The 15,933-nt window shown below is 33.3% G+C and overlaps 1 protein-coding gene across 6 annotated transcripts in view; it reads left to right on the plus strand.

The window, feature by feature from the left end:
* Positions 1 to 8,873: 8,873 nt before the first annotated feature.
* Positions 8,874 to 15,933, plus strand: part of LOC149951374 (adhesion G protein-coupled receptor L4-like) — a 32,148-nt gene continuing 25,088 nt past the window's right edge. For 2 of the 6 annotated variants that reach the window (XM_090168013.1, XM_090168015.1), the window contains exons 1-3: positions 8,874 to 9,347; positions 9,414 to 9,475; positions 14,163 to 14,356. In XM_090168013.1, coding sequence (XP_090024139.1) covers positions 9,114 to 9,347; positions 9,414 to 9,475; positions 14,163 to 14,356 — 490 coding nt within the window. In that variant the 5' untranslated portion in view covers positions 8,874 to 9,113. The remainder of the gene's footprint in view (positions 9,348 to 9,413; positions 9,476 to 14,162; positions 14,357 to 15,933) is intronic. The other 4 variants (XM_090168012.1, XM_090168011.1, XM_090168009.1 and 1 more) reach the window with 3 other exon arrangements.

The following is a 15,933-nucleotide window of genomic DNA, read 5'->3' on the forward strand; positions in this document are numbered from 1 at the left end:
AAATCGCATTTAGGATGAAATAAAGTATAAAAGTTGACAAGCACCGTTTCGGGACATTTAGCGAAGTCATTTTGTGTCCAAAATTGTTGCCAATGTTTGCAGTTTTTTTATCTCTAAATGATGGTAAGTGAAAATCAATTTTGGCCGCTTGTAGCGGGTTTCCAAATGGTTATATTTAGAAGTCAACGTTATTTTTAGTAGAAACGGAATCAAAGGGGCTTCTTCATCCAGGGCTTTGACCGTCCGCGGGTATTACATTTCGAAAAATATAGGACTTTATAGGACTATTTTTTGAAAATTATAGGATTTTATTGGACTATATATGCTATTTCATTTATTAACTTTATGAATTTTGAAAAAAAATCTATATTTAGTTAAATAAATTTTTAATTTTCCATTAAAAGATAAACCATTTAACCATTTTATCACAAAAATATACTAGTAGCTAACCAAAGTATAGACTAGAATAACTTTGAATAGTTATTTATCCTATAGCTAAATCTAGTATAGCAATTTAACTGAAAGGCGTGATTTGAAATGGGCAAAATATAAAAATTATAGGATTTTATACGACTTTCTGGGGATTTGGCTAAAAGTATCGGATCTATATAGGACTTTTGGAGATTTTTCTAAAATTATAAGATTTTATAGGACTAATGGGAATTTTGTTAAAAATATAGGATTTTTTAGGAACTTTCTGGGATTTTGTTAAAAATATAGGATGTTATGCGACATTTTTGAAAATATAGGATTTTATATAGATTATAGGACCTCTGGGGGCCCTGGTATCCACCTGTATTCTCAGTTAACAACAACTGGATCTATTGTTGACCTGGAGTCGATGAAGATTTTGAATGTTAAAATTCGCGCGCGTGCCAATAAAGCTCGTGACGCGGAGAAAAACATTTTATACTTTTATTTTTTTTATTGTTTTATTTTATGGAAACCAAAATTTTGAATACCAAAGGGGCTGTTCACAAATTACGTAACGCAGAAAAACCACTTTTTGGACTCCCCCCTCGTAACAAAGAGTAACAAATGGAAAGACCCCTCTTCTCAAATTACGTAACAAATATCGAACCCCCCCCCCCCTTAAATTATTATAGTACGTAACAACTAATATGCTGGTAATAAAGTACAATAAGATCAAGTACTAAATTTTATTGTTACCTCTCCGAGGGGACAAAGTCCCCTAGGAGGGGTTATACAACGACCGTGTCTGTCTGTGGGTGGGTCTGTGGGTGGGTCTGTGGGTGGGTCTGTGGGTGTGTCTGTCTGTCAGGACTGCGAACGCGTTCGCATTTTCGGTGCAAAGTGTAATCACTGCGTACGCAGTTTCTCAAAGGGTTGGCAAAACCACCGTGTGACGGTGAGCGTTAACGGATGCATTTGCGGTTTGGTTTGGATGGTGTTTTTTCGCTCACCGTCGTGACGGTTGGTGTATTACGGTTTTTGTAATGTTTATGCGTAGGTTGTGAGTGTTGAATTTGTTGTGTTTGTGTTCTGATGGATGTGCATGTTGGGTCTGTTGTGTTTATATGGGCGTTTTCTCTCCAACGTCTTCTTAATGACTTTGGGACGGACCGAGTGCTGAGTGTAATGCTACCTCTCAACGTCCAATGGCAGGGTTTCCACCAGTTGTACACGGTATTCGTCTTAGTATCAATTTGCGATCGCATCGGGCGGGATTTGAACCCGAGACCTCCTGATTGACAGGCGGACGTTCTACCACAGAACCACCGACACTTGTTACGCCTTATTGAAAATTAGACCTTCAGCTTTATCGGAAGCGTATTTAATAGAGTACGAAATTTTGGTTTAATTGAAATAGAATTGAAATTGAAATTATTGCATCGAAGAAATTCTAATTTAGCGTTTCTCTATTGATTAAAAACAAATGCGCCACCCAAGTTTCGAACCCAGACCATTCGGCTTGGCAGTCGAGCGCTCTACCACAGAACCACCGATAGCTGCTTAGATTCACTGAAATTAAGACAGGCATCGTAAGCATAATAGGTAATAAAGTCTTTTTTTATTAATGAATTTATGAAGGCCTAATCTGGTATTTTTTAAAGGTTAAATCTTGTTTTAGCGCAGTCAGCCGAGATTAGAGGGTTAAAGGGTAGACCCTGTGGGTGGTCCACTTTCTTAACGACCTATATATAGTTCTGTTAATTCAAAGGAGATAATTTAACGTTAATTGCTTTAAGAGGTGGCGGTTAGTCAAGTGGCTCTCTGTGCTTTGTTGATGGTAAGGTTTTTGCTTCTTGTAAATACATTTGGTGTGGATATTTGGATATCTACGATTTCTAACGCAGTCAATGATTTCTTGGGTGTGCGAGTCATTATATGATATTGGAAATTGGACGGCATTGGTCTTTTTCATGTGGTATGCGTCACAACGTCAACAGGAAGTGAACGAGTCGTCCACTACCAGATATCTACGGTATCTTCATCAAGGGCGAGTGTTGAAATAAAATGAGCGTTAAAGATGCGGCAAGTATTTCGTAAGCGAGTAATTCCAAAAAGCCTCTGTAGATATTTCTTTCATTAAAATTTGCTTCGTATTATATTTAACTGATAAACTTGTTCTGTAAAAGGGTTTAATTCAATTGTGCATTGTTATAGTACGTCTAACTTACTGTTGTAACTACTTAACTTATGATATTCTGAATAAATTAAAATTGGTCGTTTCGTCTCAATTATTTTAATTATAATTAAAATTTTATACCGGGCGGGATAGAAATGGGTTAATATTTTTAACAAATAACTCTAAATTGCGGAGATATATCTTTAAGGGTTATCTCGAGAAATTAATACCACTAGGGACAATTCTACCGAGGAGAGGTATATTTTGGCTTGCCAACTTGTTTGTAATTTACATTTGAAATTACAACTGTATTTTTACGCAACACTTTATACCCATGGGTATGAAATTCTTTTAAACGTGAGTAAACCAATGAAAATACAAATGTTTTTAATAATTGTGACTGTTTCTGAAAATGGAGAAAATTTTATTTTACGATATTAAAAGTAAGATGTGTTACGTAACATTTTAGTGAACCCCCCTCCCCCCCACGTAACATTTCGTAACGCTTGCCAAAACCCCCCCCCCTCCCCCCTACCACGTTACGTAATTTGTAAACAGCCCCAAATAGCTAACTTAAAGAGGTCTATTTTAATTCCGTTGTGTTTTAACTTAACAACGAAAAAATTTCATTTCACTTGACTAAAATACCCAAGATAAGAAAATATTATTAATAAAAAAATTACATAATATTCATAGAACTACGCTAAATATATTCCTAAGTACACACACCCATCCCAGGGTAGATGCTTTTATCAAATAACCCTTTGTTTTAGCTGCGAAACACATTTTGGGGGGGACAGTGATTTTACCAGTAGTACAGGTTAATGCACCCATTGAACACGTGTAGGGGATTTTTTAGGAGTGGAGATTGTAGCATTGTACTTTACACCAGATTTCTGATTTCCAAATATTTCCGATATTTCTTAAATTTTTCCGATATTTCTTAAATTTTTCCGATATGTCTTGAATATTTCCGATTATTCTTAAATATTTCCGATACTTCTTAAATATTTCCGATACTTCTTAAATATTTCCGATACTTCTTAAATATTTTCCGATACTTCTTAAATATTTTCCGATACTTCTTAATATTTCCAATATTTCTGGAATATTTCCGATATTTCTTAAATATTTCCGATATTTCTGGAACTTTTCCGATATTTCTGGAACTTTTCCGATATAAATATTTCCGATATTTCTTAAATTTTTCCGATATTTCCTAAATATTTCCGATGTTTCTTAAATATTTCCGATTTTTCTTAAATTTTTCCGATATTTCTTAAATATTTCCGTTTTTCTTGAATATTTCCGTTTATTTCTCGAGATTTCCAATATTTCTTTAAATTTCTCTAGATTTATAATATTTCTCCTGTATTTCTAGATTTCCCGAAATACCGAAATTTGTTCTAATATTTCTCCTGTATTTTTAGATTTCCGGAAATAATTATTTAGATTTATCACTATTTGTACACCAGATTTCTTAAGTGACTACCCCCTCGTCTACATCTTACACTCAGCTACAAATTTACAATGGGTGGATTAACTTGTCTAATATTTATTATAGTAAAAACGCGAACAAGTAATGGTGGTTTTCGTGTTTATTATATTTCGAGTGAGTTACGGGAAACCTGTCGCCATCTATCTGCTGAAGGGAATAACTAGAAGTTGCGCAGAGGGGGGGAATACATAGGATAATATTATCCTGTATCCTTTACCATAATGTGTATACGGGTGTTTTTTGCTATTTTGTAAAAATTTGTTAAATAAATTTCTTGATTGATATCCTTTTAATATTATTATAATATGTAAATTGGAAAAATATTTGTATTTTTGGGTAAGAGACTATTTTTGGGTGAATTGGTACGTCGTTGGGTAAAAGCGAGCGAGGTAGGGTAAATTGAGGTAAGTTCAAATATTTGTGAATAATTGCTAATTAAACTAACAAAATAGAAATTGTTTAGATAAATTCGACTAAATTGGACCAATTTAACAAAAAATTGGATAAACCATGAAAAACACAATAAATTTTGTTAAATACGAGAAATATTCGGCAATATAAGTAATAACGTGTAAATTTTAATTAATTTGAATTAATTCGTCTGTATTGGACAAAGTCAATTAAATTGGGTAAGTACTGATAATTTAAGGTAATGTTAATATATTACGGAAAATACGAGTGAAATTCGGTAAGAGATAGTAAATTTCGGTAAGTTACGACTAATTTAAGTAAATTTGTCCAAATTGCAAATTGGACAAAGACGATTAAATTTGGGTAAATACTATTAAATTAAAAAAATATTACTTTGGGTAAATGCGAGTTAAATACGATAAGATGAATAACTAAAAATATATAAATTGGGAACATTTTAGTATTTTTGGGTAAATTATTTTGTCGTTGGGTAAATGCGAGCAAGCTAGGGTAAATGCTCATAAATTGAGGTGAGTTGAAGTATTGTTCCCAATTTATATATTTTTAGTTATTCATCTTATCGTATTTAACTCTCATTACAGAATTTTTTATATTAAATAATTTGGAGGCCCATATATTAAATTTTGGAGGCCCCTTAGACGACTTTTGGAGGCCCTACCAAAATTTCCAGTAGGCCCAGGCCTACCCCGGCCTATTGCTGGCGCCGCTATTGAAGAATCCTCAAGTATTTTTACCATAGACGGACTCATAACTCATTTTTTAATGTTGTTCTAACCTTCTCTTTAATATATTTTAATTATTAGATATATTATAGACATAACACTAAAGACTTGTTTGCTCAAAATGCGGTTTTTAGACATACGTTGTTGTGCAGTGGAATGCAGCGTAATAGAAAAACATTCCGCTGTATCATTGCAAAACCTAGTAGATACCAATTTTGAAGATTTGGAGTTAGTAGTAGATTCAAGTGTGAACGAGAATTATACATCTACTGCAGGCCGGTTGCTGAGTCACACAGCAAAATGTCGTGATTTAAAGGACGAAATTTTTTAAAAATAGTGACTGAAGAGTGACTGAAGAGTGACTAAAAAAGAAGAAAAACCAAGGTTTTAAAAGTTAAAAAAATGCTTTGGCGCTTGAAAACACACAAGCAGACGAATTCAAATGATCAGGCTCAGAGTTGGATATAAGGATATTTTTTTAGTAGTCAGCCTGACTAGTGAGCCTCCTATCTTAATTTATTTTAGTAGTCACTGACAAGTGGGGGTAAAAATGGGGGTTTAAAAACCAGATGGACAGCGAACATTTTGCTTTACCCGTCAGAATTAAAATATGAATTTATTATCACTTGAGTTACGTGACTTTGGCCGATCACAATTTTTTTTAAATAAAATGGGATTGATGAATGATGAATTTATAATACGCCATATTCGCCATTATTTATGAATATTTAGGTAAATTTTTCACTAGTCAAATTAGTTAGTGAGCCCCCAGATTTCGATTAATTTTAGTAGTTTGAGCATTTATTTTAGTAGTCAAATGCCGTGACTAGTGCCTTATGTCCCAACCTGGTCAGGCTCCTTCCAGGGGCAGCTGCAGCGCGAAAATGAACACACTGCAGAATTAGTAACTGCCGGGATTTTTTTAAATATATTTTTTCCCCGCTTAACAACACGGAGCTCATTTCAGTTAGGGTTTTAAATAGTTTAGAAGATATTTTTTGGGACTAATAATATTAAAAACCCAAAAATCCTAAAAAAGTGATAAATAGTGACTAATTTTTAAAAAGTGACTTTTAGTGACAGAATTTTAAAAAAAGGAATTTAAGTGAGAAAAGTGATTTAGGAAATTATAACAGCCAAAAACCATTCGTCCATGAGATATATCTGTAAGTACCCCCCTTACATTCAAAATAAAAAAAATTATTTATCTCGAAATTTAAATGATGGCGTTTGCTAGGTTTTGCCCTGGGCAGTGGCGTAGCCAGAAATTCGTCAAGGTGGGGGTCGACAAGGGGTGGGAATTTAGTACAGTCAAAGGTAGACCCAAGGGGGGTCTGGACCTGGAAACCCCCCCCTTGTCTACGCCACTGGCCCTGGGACAACCGAATTGTATATTTATCCAGAAATATTCGGCTAATCACCACCAGGGTCACCCAAGGCAGCTGGTCGATTTCGGGGAACCCCAATTAAAGGATACCTTACTTCTCCAAACACGGGTCCTATAGGCTGCACGGGCCCAGGTGTAGTTGGGCCTTTTCAGTACTTGGTTTGTCCGGCGTCTCATAGATGGCGCAGCAGTTATACTTTAATACATTTCGTTTGGGTTGACGCCATTGTCCAATGTAGAGGGCTTCGTCACTGTCTGTTACAGGAATATAGAGCCCCTCCCATTAGAAATGAAATTAATAGACAATTAGAATTATAAAATTAATTAATATTAAATTAGGATTAAGAATTAAACTACACTGTGATTAATATTAAATTAGGATTAATAATTTAACTACAATGTAATTAATATTAAATTAGGATTAAGAATTAAACTACAATGTAATTAACCTTAAGAAATAAATTACTATGTATTTAAACTTAAGAATTAAATTGCTAGGTAATTAAAATTAAGAATTAAATGAATATTAAATTAGGATTAGGATTTAAATAAATATTAAATTGGGATTAAGATTTTAATTAATATTAAATTAGGATTAGGATTTAAATTATTATTATATTAGGATTATGATTTAAATTAATATTAAATTAGGATTAGGATTTAAATTAATATTATATAAGGATTTAAATTAATATTAAATTTCAATAGATAGTTTAATTATTTAAATTAATTTTAAATTTCAATAGATAGTTTAATTATTTAAATTAATTTTAAATTTCAATAGATAGTTTAATTATTTAAATTAATATTAAATTTCAATAGATAATTTCATTATTTAAATTTCAATGGCTAATTTAATTATTTAAATTAATATTAATTTTCAATAGCTAATTTAATTATTTAAATTAATATTAAATTTAAATAGATAATTTAATTATTTAAATTAGTATTCAATTTAAATAGTTAATTTAATTATTTAAATTCATATTAAATTTCAATAGCTAATTTAATTATTTAAATTTATTATTAAGTTTAAATTAATAATTTAATTATTTAAATTTATTATTAGGTTTAAATTATTAATTTAATTATTAAAAAATTTAAATTTAAATTCATATTAAATTTCAATAGATAATTTAATTATTTAAATTTATTATTAAGTTTAAATTAATAATTTAATTATTTAAATTTATTATTAGGTTTAAATTAATAATTTAATTATTATAAAATTTAAATTTAAATTCACATTAAGTTTAAATTAAGAATTTAACAAATATAAAATTTAAATTTAAATTCATATTAAGTTTAAACTAAGAATTTAACTAATATAAAATTTAAATTTAAATTCATATTAAGTTAAAATTAAGAATTTAACTAATATAAAATTTAAATTTAAATTCATATTAAGTTAAAATTAAGAATTTAACTAATATAAAATTTAAATTTAAATTCATATTAAGTTTAAATTAAGAATTTAACTAATATAAAATTTAAATTTAAATTCATATTAAGTTTAATTTTAAATAAATATTAAGTTTAAATTAAGAATTTAATTAATATAAAATTTAAATTAAATTTAATATTAAGTTTAATTTTAAATAAAGATTAAGTTTAATTTTAAATAAATATTAAGTTTAATTTTAAATAAATATTAAGTTTAATTTTAAATAAATATTAAGTTTAATTTTAAATAAATATTAAGTTTAATTTTAAATAAATATTAAGTTTAATTTTAAATAAATATTAAGTTTAATTTTAAATAAATATTAAGTTTAATTTTAAATAAATATTAAGTTTAATTTTAAATAAATATTAAGTTTAATTTTAAATAAATATTAAGTTTAATTTTAAATAAATATTAAATTAGGATTTAAATTAATATTTAATTTAAATCAAAAATTAAATTAATCGCGAAATTAATGCTAAAATTAAATTAAATTAATATTAAATTTACAATTATATTAATATTAAGCTGGACTACAGAGTGCTTTCGTCTGATGAGTATAAATAAATACATTCTTGATTTACCCTTTTGGCAACTTTTTAAGTCTACGCTTCGAATAATATTTTTTTTTACGATTGTACAAATCTCTTTATTTTGACGATAGAAACATTTAAAAAGTATCCGATTACGGCTTTTCTAGAATGGAGTGTTGACGTAAAACACTCTCCGCGTTTAGATTCGATATTTGATTAATATATTTAAAAAATAGAGCCGCCCTCATTTTCCCTCAAAATGAAGTCGGTGATTAATTGACCCTAACGAGTTTCATACATTCGCGCGCTTTGTGTCCATTGTTCAGTTCTTTTACGAATCAACGGAACTCGGAATAGCATCGCCAGCACGTTGGAAACCTTCGAACCCTCGTCGAATAAATATGTAATTAGTCGTTTCTTTCGCGTCGTCTCGTGTAATAACGCGCAAAGGCTTAGATAAGAATTTAAATAAATTACTCGTAACTAGAAGGGAATTTATACGAAGTTATGTTGCTTTATGGAATCTTCGCGAGTCCTCTGTTACTTTATCGTTTCTGCATTTTGTGCGCGACCATGACTGGGTTTTATACCAGCTTATCTGATAATTTGGATGGACGCGCGTTGAATAAAGTCTTGGTTGTCGTACCTTTTTTGATGAAACCTCTGGTCAGTGGGGGGTCATCGCTCTACGAAGCTACGGCGAACGTGTTGACCCGTCATCCACGCAACACAATCAAAAGAGTAAGTTTTGCAAAGCGTCTTTTATGCAATTTGGTTTATATTTGTGCGTTTATTTTTGTCAATAAGATTCTGGAAATTGAACAAGCTACCAAAGGTCACTTGATTAGGAATGGACTCAACTTAATTAAGTATGTTTACCCAGTGATTAAAGGCTGCGGTCACACGAAGGGCTGAAACGATTCACTACCGCGTCTGAAACTATATATACCTCAATATACGGACTTTGATAAAGCCGGGTACTCGACGGAACAACACACTTGTGGCTGGACAATACTATTGTAACGTGTGTGAAAATTAACGATTTAGAAGCGGTTTGTTTTTATTCCGTTCGTCAAAAGGATTTTACAAAGATTCTCGTAACTTAAATATTATTGTCGAACTATACGCATTTCGTCGTTAGTTTCACGCAAAATTGTGAAATAAAAATAATATTGTCCAAACACGTGTCGTCAGGTAATAGGTTTTATCTCCAAACTCATTGATGGAAGCAGGGTTATTCAACTTTACCTGTTTTGCTTATGGAAGCAATCGATTGCCGCCCATAAGTCAGACTTGCTTTCCCCAAATTCCCCCTCTTTTATCGTTATTCGCGAACGAAACGAGATTAGGTAGCGCCTATGGTCTAGCGTCTGTTACAGGCAACTTAAAAAGTCATAAGAACATTTTTTCTTCAATAAACTTATCAAAATATAAGCAAACGATGCACAAATTATATTACAATGCAAATATCATCATTTGTAAAGTAAAATTTACAAAATAACGACGAGAAAAAACTAATAGCGTCTGCTTTAGCCGCAACCCATCTAGGTTTCAATGGTGAACAAAAGGGGGCGTAGCGATAGTTTTCGGTCGCGAATTGCACGGGAGAACCATCTTGGTTATTTACACCGAGTAAAGATATTGTTAATTTTGAATAAATCTTTCCTTAAAATATTTATTTTCTATGTGTTAAAAATAAAGAAGGCGTTGTTGACATATCAACATAAAATCCCGCAGGTGGAGGCGAAGAAATGTTGACTTATTTTGAGACACGCGTCTCTATTACTGGTATAGCGTCGTAACCTAACCTTCAAAAGTTGAATAACCCTGATATAACTTAATTCCAAGTAGTGCACATGAGCTTTTAGCCACGGTCACCCTATTGGCTAAATCGGTTCAGTACTGCGTTTGAAACTAGTTCAGCAATAGAGTAATATCGGCGTGACGTATGTCGACGTCACCCATGCTTTTTCCTATAGATAAAAAACTGCCCTCAAAATGGTGGTCATAGCCCAAAGCTACAGAGCGATACTACTCTATTGTAGCTCACGAGCCTTAGAAAACCACTAGTATTCGTCAGGATTGCATGCTCGTATTTTTAAATAAAGCAGAATACACGACGAAGAAATGTTAAGAATAGACTACAATCCGAAGAGTTTTTTCCATTGTGGTAGTATCATCCAATCACGGTTTTTGATTTCGTGTGCCCTGGTTTACCGTACAAATAGCAAGAAAATGATTTATTCGTCCCAGCATGGTCCCGGCGCAGCCGAACCGGGATTATAACTAGTATCCTCGCAACTCGTTTTGATCAAACTGAAATAGGTAAATAACTAGTTGGTTATTGGGCTTAGCTGTCGTGAATTAACGTTCTTCAAGGTGGCCTTCTATTATGGATTTGCTACAGCTGGATACAGTTAAGCATCAACTGCAGTCTCGGTTCAGTGGCGTAGCCAGGATTTTATTTCGGGGGGGACACGCCATTGAAAAAAAAAGTAAAAAAATAAAAATATTTGTACGTACGACCATACGTTTCGGGGGGGGCATATGCCCCCTGTGCCCCCCCTGGCTACGCCACTGTCTCGTTTGCTTTTTACCATATCTGTAGTATCATCCAATCACTTTTCTCGTGTACCCTGGTTTATCCTAAAAGCAAGCGAGCGAGTGAATTTTCCGCACACAAATTGGATTGGATCTTGTAACTCAGCAACCTGTATTAGTACGACGATGACAAAAAACTGTTAAAAACTAGTTACTTAGGGGGTCTTAACCATTGTGTGGCCGTGGCTTTACTATGTAGTGTGTGGCTTCCTATACTGCTAATGTTATTTGCTTTAATCTTATCTCGTGTTGTTGAGCTTTGATGAAACTTGCGAGACAAACAACAAGGTTACCAAGAGATAGTCACCTTTTATTTTTGGTTTAACATCGATATCTCAATTGACGTACTGTTCACTGAAGCAGTAACAGCTCACGAAAAAATAGCCATATTTATTTAAATAGAAGAGACGTTGCAACTGAAGAACAGGCTTGTCAATGTAAATTATGCTATCATTTATATATTTAACAATGAATATACAACTGTATGAGATGGCCCTAGTACGATGTCGCTTTGAAAAGGGCGGTAGCTTATCAGCCGAGTGACGCGATTTACATGTTTCTAAGCTCCAATCAGGAGAGACTAGGAAATGACGTTTTTTAAGTCACACATAGTTCATACCAGACGGTATTATTTGTTCAGGAATTAGCTTCGACGGGCTATAATAATGTTTCGGGATTTATGAAGTTTAACAGACAGGGCCGTATTAAGGCATGTGCCAAGTGTGCCATGGCACAGGGGCCCCGAGGTTAGGGGGCCCCCGTCTTCGAAATAAATGTTATTTTTTCCATTGAATACAGTAATTCTATTGGTAGTTTATTTTAAATACTACATTGGCTTTAATAGAGCCAAAAAGTAAGGTCTGAATTTTCTTAGGGGCCCCAAATTCTACTTGACACAGGGCCCCCAATAGTGTTAATCTGGCCCTGTTAACAGATGAATATATTTCAAAAATGTCGTCTTGGCTTCGTTGGTTTCAAACGAAAATGACACGCAGCGCCTCTCGTGGCGAGCTCGCGCGTAACTTGGTTAAAAGTTTTTTCCCCGCCCCATTGAAATTAATGTAAAGTTGGCGATAATTAAACGTTAATTAACCGACCAAATGATATGAGAAATATTCCACTGACAATTTTTTCCGTTTATATGAACTTAAATATAGTATAATATCATCTTGAAAAATCGTTTATCGCTTTATAACATTCAAAAATAATATTTTTAACGCGTCATGTAGATAATCGAACAGCTGCTCGTCTAGGTAAAGTTTAGGTTGTCAACGCGCGTATTAGAAAGCAAAATGAGATTTTAGAAAGTAGGTTGTAATTCGGAACGATATTAATACTTTTCGCGAATTTTGTCATCAGTGAATTATAAATATGACTTGAAATAAGTTTTCAGGTTTATTTAAAAGCTAAATTCATAACTTTTCATCCATTGGATCGTTCACAATGTATCTTTAAAGTAGGTGAAAATTGTAACGCGGTGAATCTTGCCCAGTATTAAGCCTCGGTTTAATCTACCGCGTATTTTGAAACGGAAAAACCCGATTACTATCGTTAAATGATGGGCGAACGCTAATTGTAATACGAAACAAATAACGAAATACGTGGGAATTTTGTCGTTAAATGGACTTAATTTAAATATTCCCTAAATATTTTAGGGAATCTACGTATAGAAAAGGTCAGGCTCTTTCAAGGGCGTATCCAGGATTTTATTTCAGGGGGGGTTTTGAGGAAAAATTTCAAGGGGGGGGGTGCTGACGGAAGTTTCACTGATTTTTATTAGGCACCCCCCTCCCCGGTTTGAACCCCCAAAACCCCCCCTTAAATACACCCTTGGGCTCTTTTGGTAGGCAATCGTATATGTAACGTTAGGGAAACAGTTAACGAAGACAGCTCAGTAGTTCAAGGGCAATGCATACGAGAGACGTCGGTGACTAAAATAGTCTACGATATAACAATTAATGTAAGTAATTTAATTTTAATTGTCATATAATTTCTATAAAATATTACTCTAGGTTGTACAAGGTAGAAGTATTTAAATTCACCGGGAATCACCGCTCTCTGCCTAGGTGTATACCTAGGCATACGCGTGAACTTTGAGCCCGCCTATTTCGAAAATAAAACGATAAAATGTATCTTAAAGGCTTTTTATGTTTCTTTTAAATTCATTTATTATGGAAAAATAATCAAATATTTTTTCTAAAAACGATTTATTAATTTACTTAAAATCATCGCTACATTTACATTAGCGTCAACGGGAATTGTTGTTTATTTTTAACCAAGTTACGCGCGAGCTCGCCACTAGCAATTTTTACAACCGCATGTGGCGTTTTCGATCATCTAGAAGTAAAAACCGTAGGCCCGCTAACCTTAAGCCTTGTCACTGCTTCTTCAAACTCTGAAAATAATGAGCTTCTATAGTTTAATATTTCCGGACACGTGACTAATGCCGTCACTAGATAAGCTCCAACCCTAATTCTAGGTACTACCAGAAGAGTGAGAAGACCCTATTGCCGTTATATATTCATTGTTAAATATATATTCATGATACTATCTTAAAACGATATCGGGTTCATATTGAAACAAAAACTTTTTATTTATCGCTGTTAATAACCCGATACCGCATTTAAAATTAATTAGCGATACCGCATTTAAAATTAATTAGCGATACCGCATTTAAAATTAATTAGCGATACCGCATTTAAAATTAATTAGCGATACCGAATTTAAAATTAATTAATGACATATTGTCGGCGTTTTTTTTGTTTGTGAAAAGGTAAATCTGCTTGCTCGTGATTAAACGTAGATGTAATTTTTTTCGCGAAATGTATTTTGAAAAATCAGGGGGAGCCTGCAAAGTTACATGTTTCAAGTGAATAACATTAACAGTGCAGGGAGACGAATACTTATCTAGTAAGAGCGTATGATATACTTCTGGTAATTGTTACGTAATTTGAGGAGGATGTCCGATGGCAGCAATGTTCCCTACCCTCAGCAGATATCCAGCTCTCCTTCACCCTCTGGTCATTTGGTGGCCACATCGAGCCACGCGGTCACTGCCCGTCCACCGCCGCAGTTAGAGTTCAATCTACCCCCAGAAGACCACACGGAGGACATTTTCGAGATGACGTTCACCAGCACCGAACCAACTGGTGAGATTTTGCTACTTGCTTTGACATTTTTGTACGTTGCTTTTGAATCCAAGAAGGTATTTATACTTGGGGAGAATGACTATTTTTCAGACAATCCGTCGGTGTTAACAGTTTAGCTGGCGGAGGAGTTAAAATTATACAACTGTAGTTTTAATCAACAATTCTACTGGTTTGGTCAAAGGCCTATCATTTAAAGCAACTGTCGGCTCAATCATCAAGAAAAGCCCCCTGTTATTAGAGATGGCCATGAATCTATCCGATTCTTGGGAAAAAAGCGACTTTATTGGAAAGCGTGGCTCCATCTATTAATGGCAAAGGAAGTCAAATTCAAAATAGCCAAACGATAACGTCGTCAGAGAGCCATTGTAGAGTATTATAGTTACACAATTTATAGTCTACTTACAAGGAGAGTACCCGGGGTGTTTATTTCCGATTTTGTTCAAAGTCGGCCGTAATGTAGACCTATATAAGGTATGAAATTTCCCAATAGGAGACGTTGCACTACCCATTCGATTTGCCATGGCAACCGAAAATGTTTTTGACCACTTAAAACAAAAAGATTTTTTTACGTATTTTACCCAAAAATTGTTTCACTTTTACCCCAAAAATTTTCTAATTTACCCAAACTTTATGAAATTTACCTAAATGTGGTTCAAATAACACATCTCGTGATTTTCAATTAAAAAAAAATTCGTAGCTAGGACCCTGTGAAATCGAGAAAATCACATATTTTTTTTAATGGAGATTTTTTGTTTTAAGTGATCAAAAACATTTTCGGTTGCCATGGCGAATCGAATGGATAGTGCAACGTCTCCTTTTGGAAAATTTCATATCTCATATAGGTCTACATTACGCGCGACTTTGAACAAAATCGGAAATAAACACCTCGGGTACTCTCCTTGTTAGTGGACTTTAACCTAAATTATGTATCCCGTGTAAAAATATTGTTTGTAATTGCTGTAATTTATGTTATTGGCCAATTTACAAACAATCCAATCAACGCGAGGGGTACCTATAAGTACCCGCCTTTTGGATAAAAATGTAGCTTAACTAACTTGTTTTGATTACGACGAAAAAGAGCTACTTGACGTCGAGCCGATACTTGCTTTAATTGGAATGACTCCGCTACTACCATGGCCGTTTTCGCTCATTTAATAAAAGACTGATCGTTGCAACAATAAAGAATATTTTCGTCAACACTTTCGTTATTTACCAACTCATTAATTATTGAATTAATATTTTTCGCTTCCTCTGGTTTTTGGGCCCCGTAACATTTATCGCCGCCATCTTTAAAAACAGCGCTGACTAGAAATAACACCGTTCAGTAACTTCCTACGTCACTATGACGACACGCGCTCATCAGAAAACCTCAAGTAAAAACCGATTTTTATCAGATATGCGTTACTGAACGTACCCATAATCTTTCTCCCGAAGTAGAAATTAATACTTTCTTGATGGAACTAGAATATGTGTTGAACCATTTTGTCGAGTTACTATGTGTTTGAGTTGCTTACCATATGTTACCAAGAAGGAATTAGTAGCTTACTCCAGTGGCGTACCCAGGATTTTGTTTCGGG

This window comes from Leiobunum rupestre, chromosome 3 (assembly GCF_980474605.1).
Source record: "Leiobunum rupestre chromosome 3, qqLeiRupe1.1.hap1, whole genome shotgun sequence".
NCBI lineage: Eukaryota > Metazoa > Arthropoda > Arachnida > Opiliones > Sclerosomatidae > Leiobunum > Leiobunum rupestre.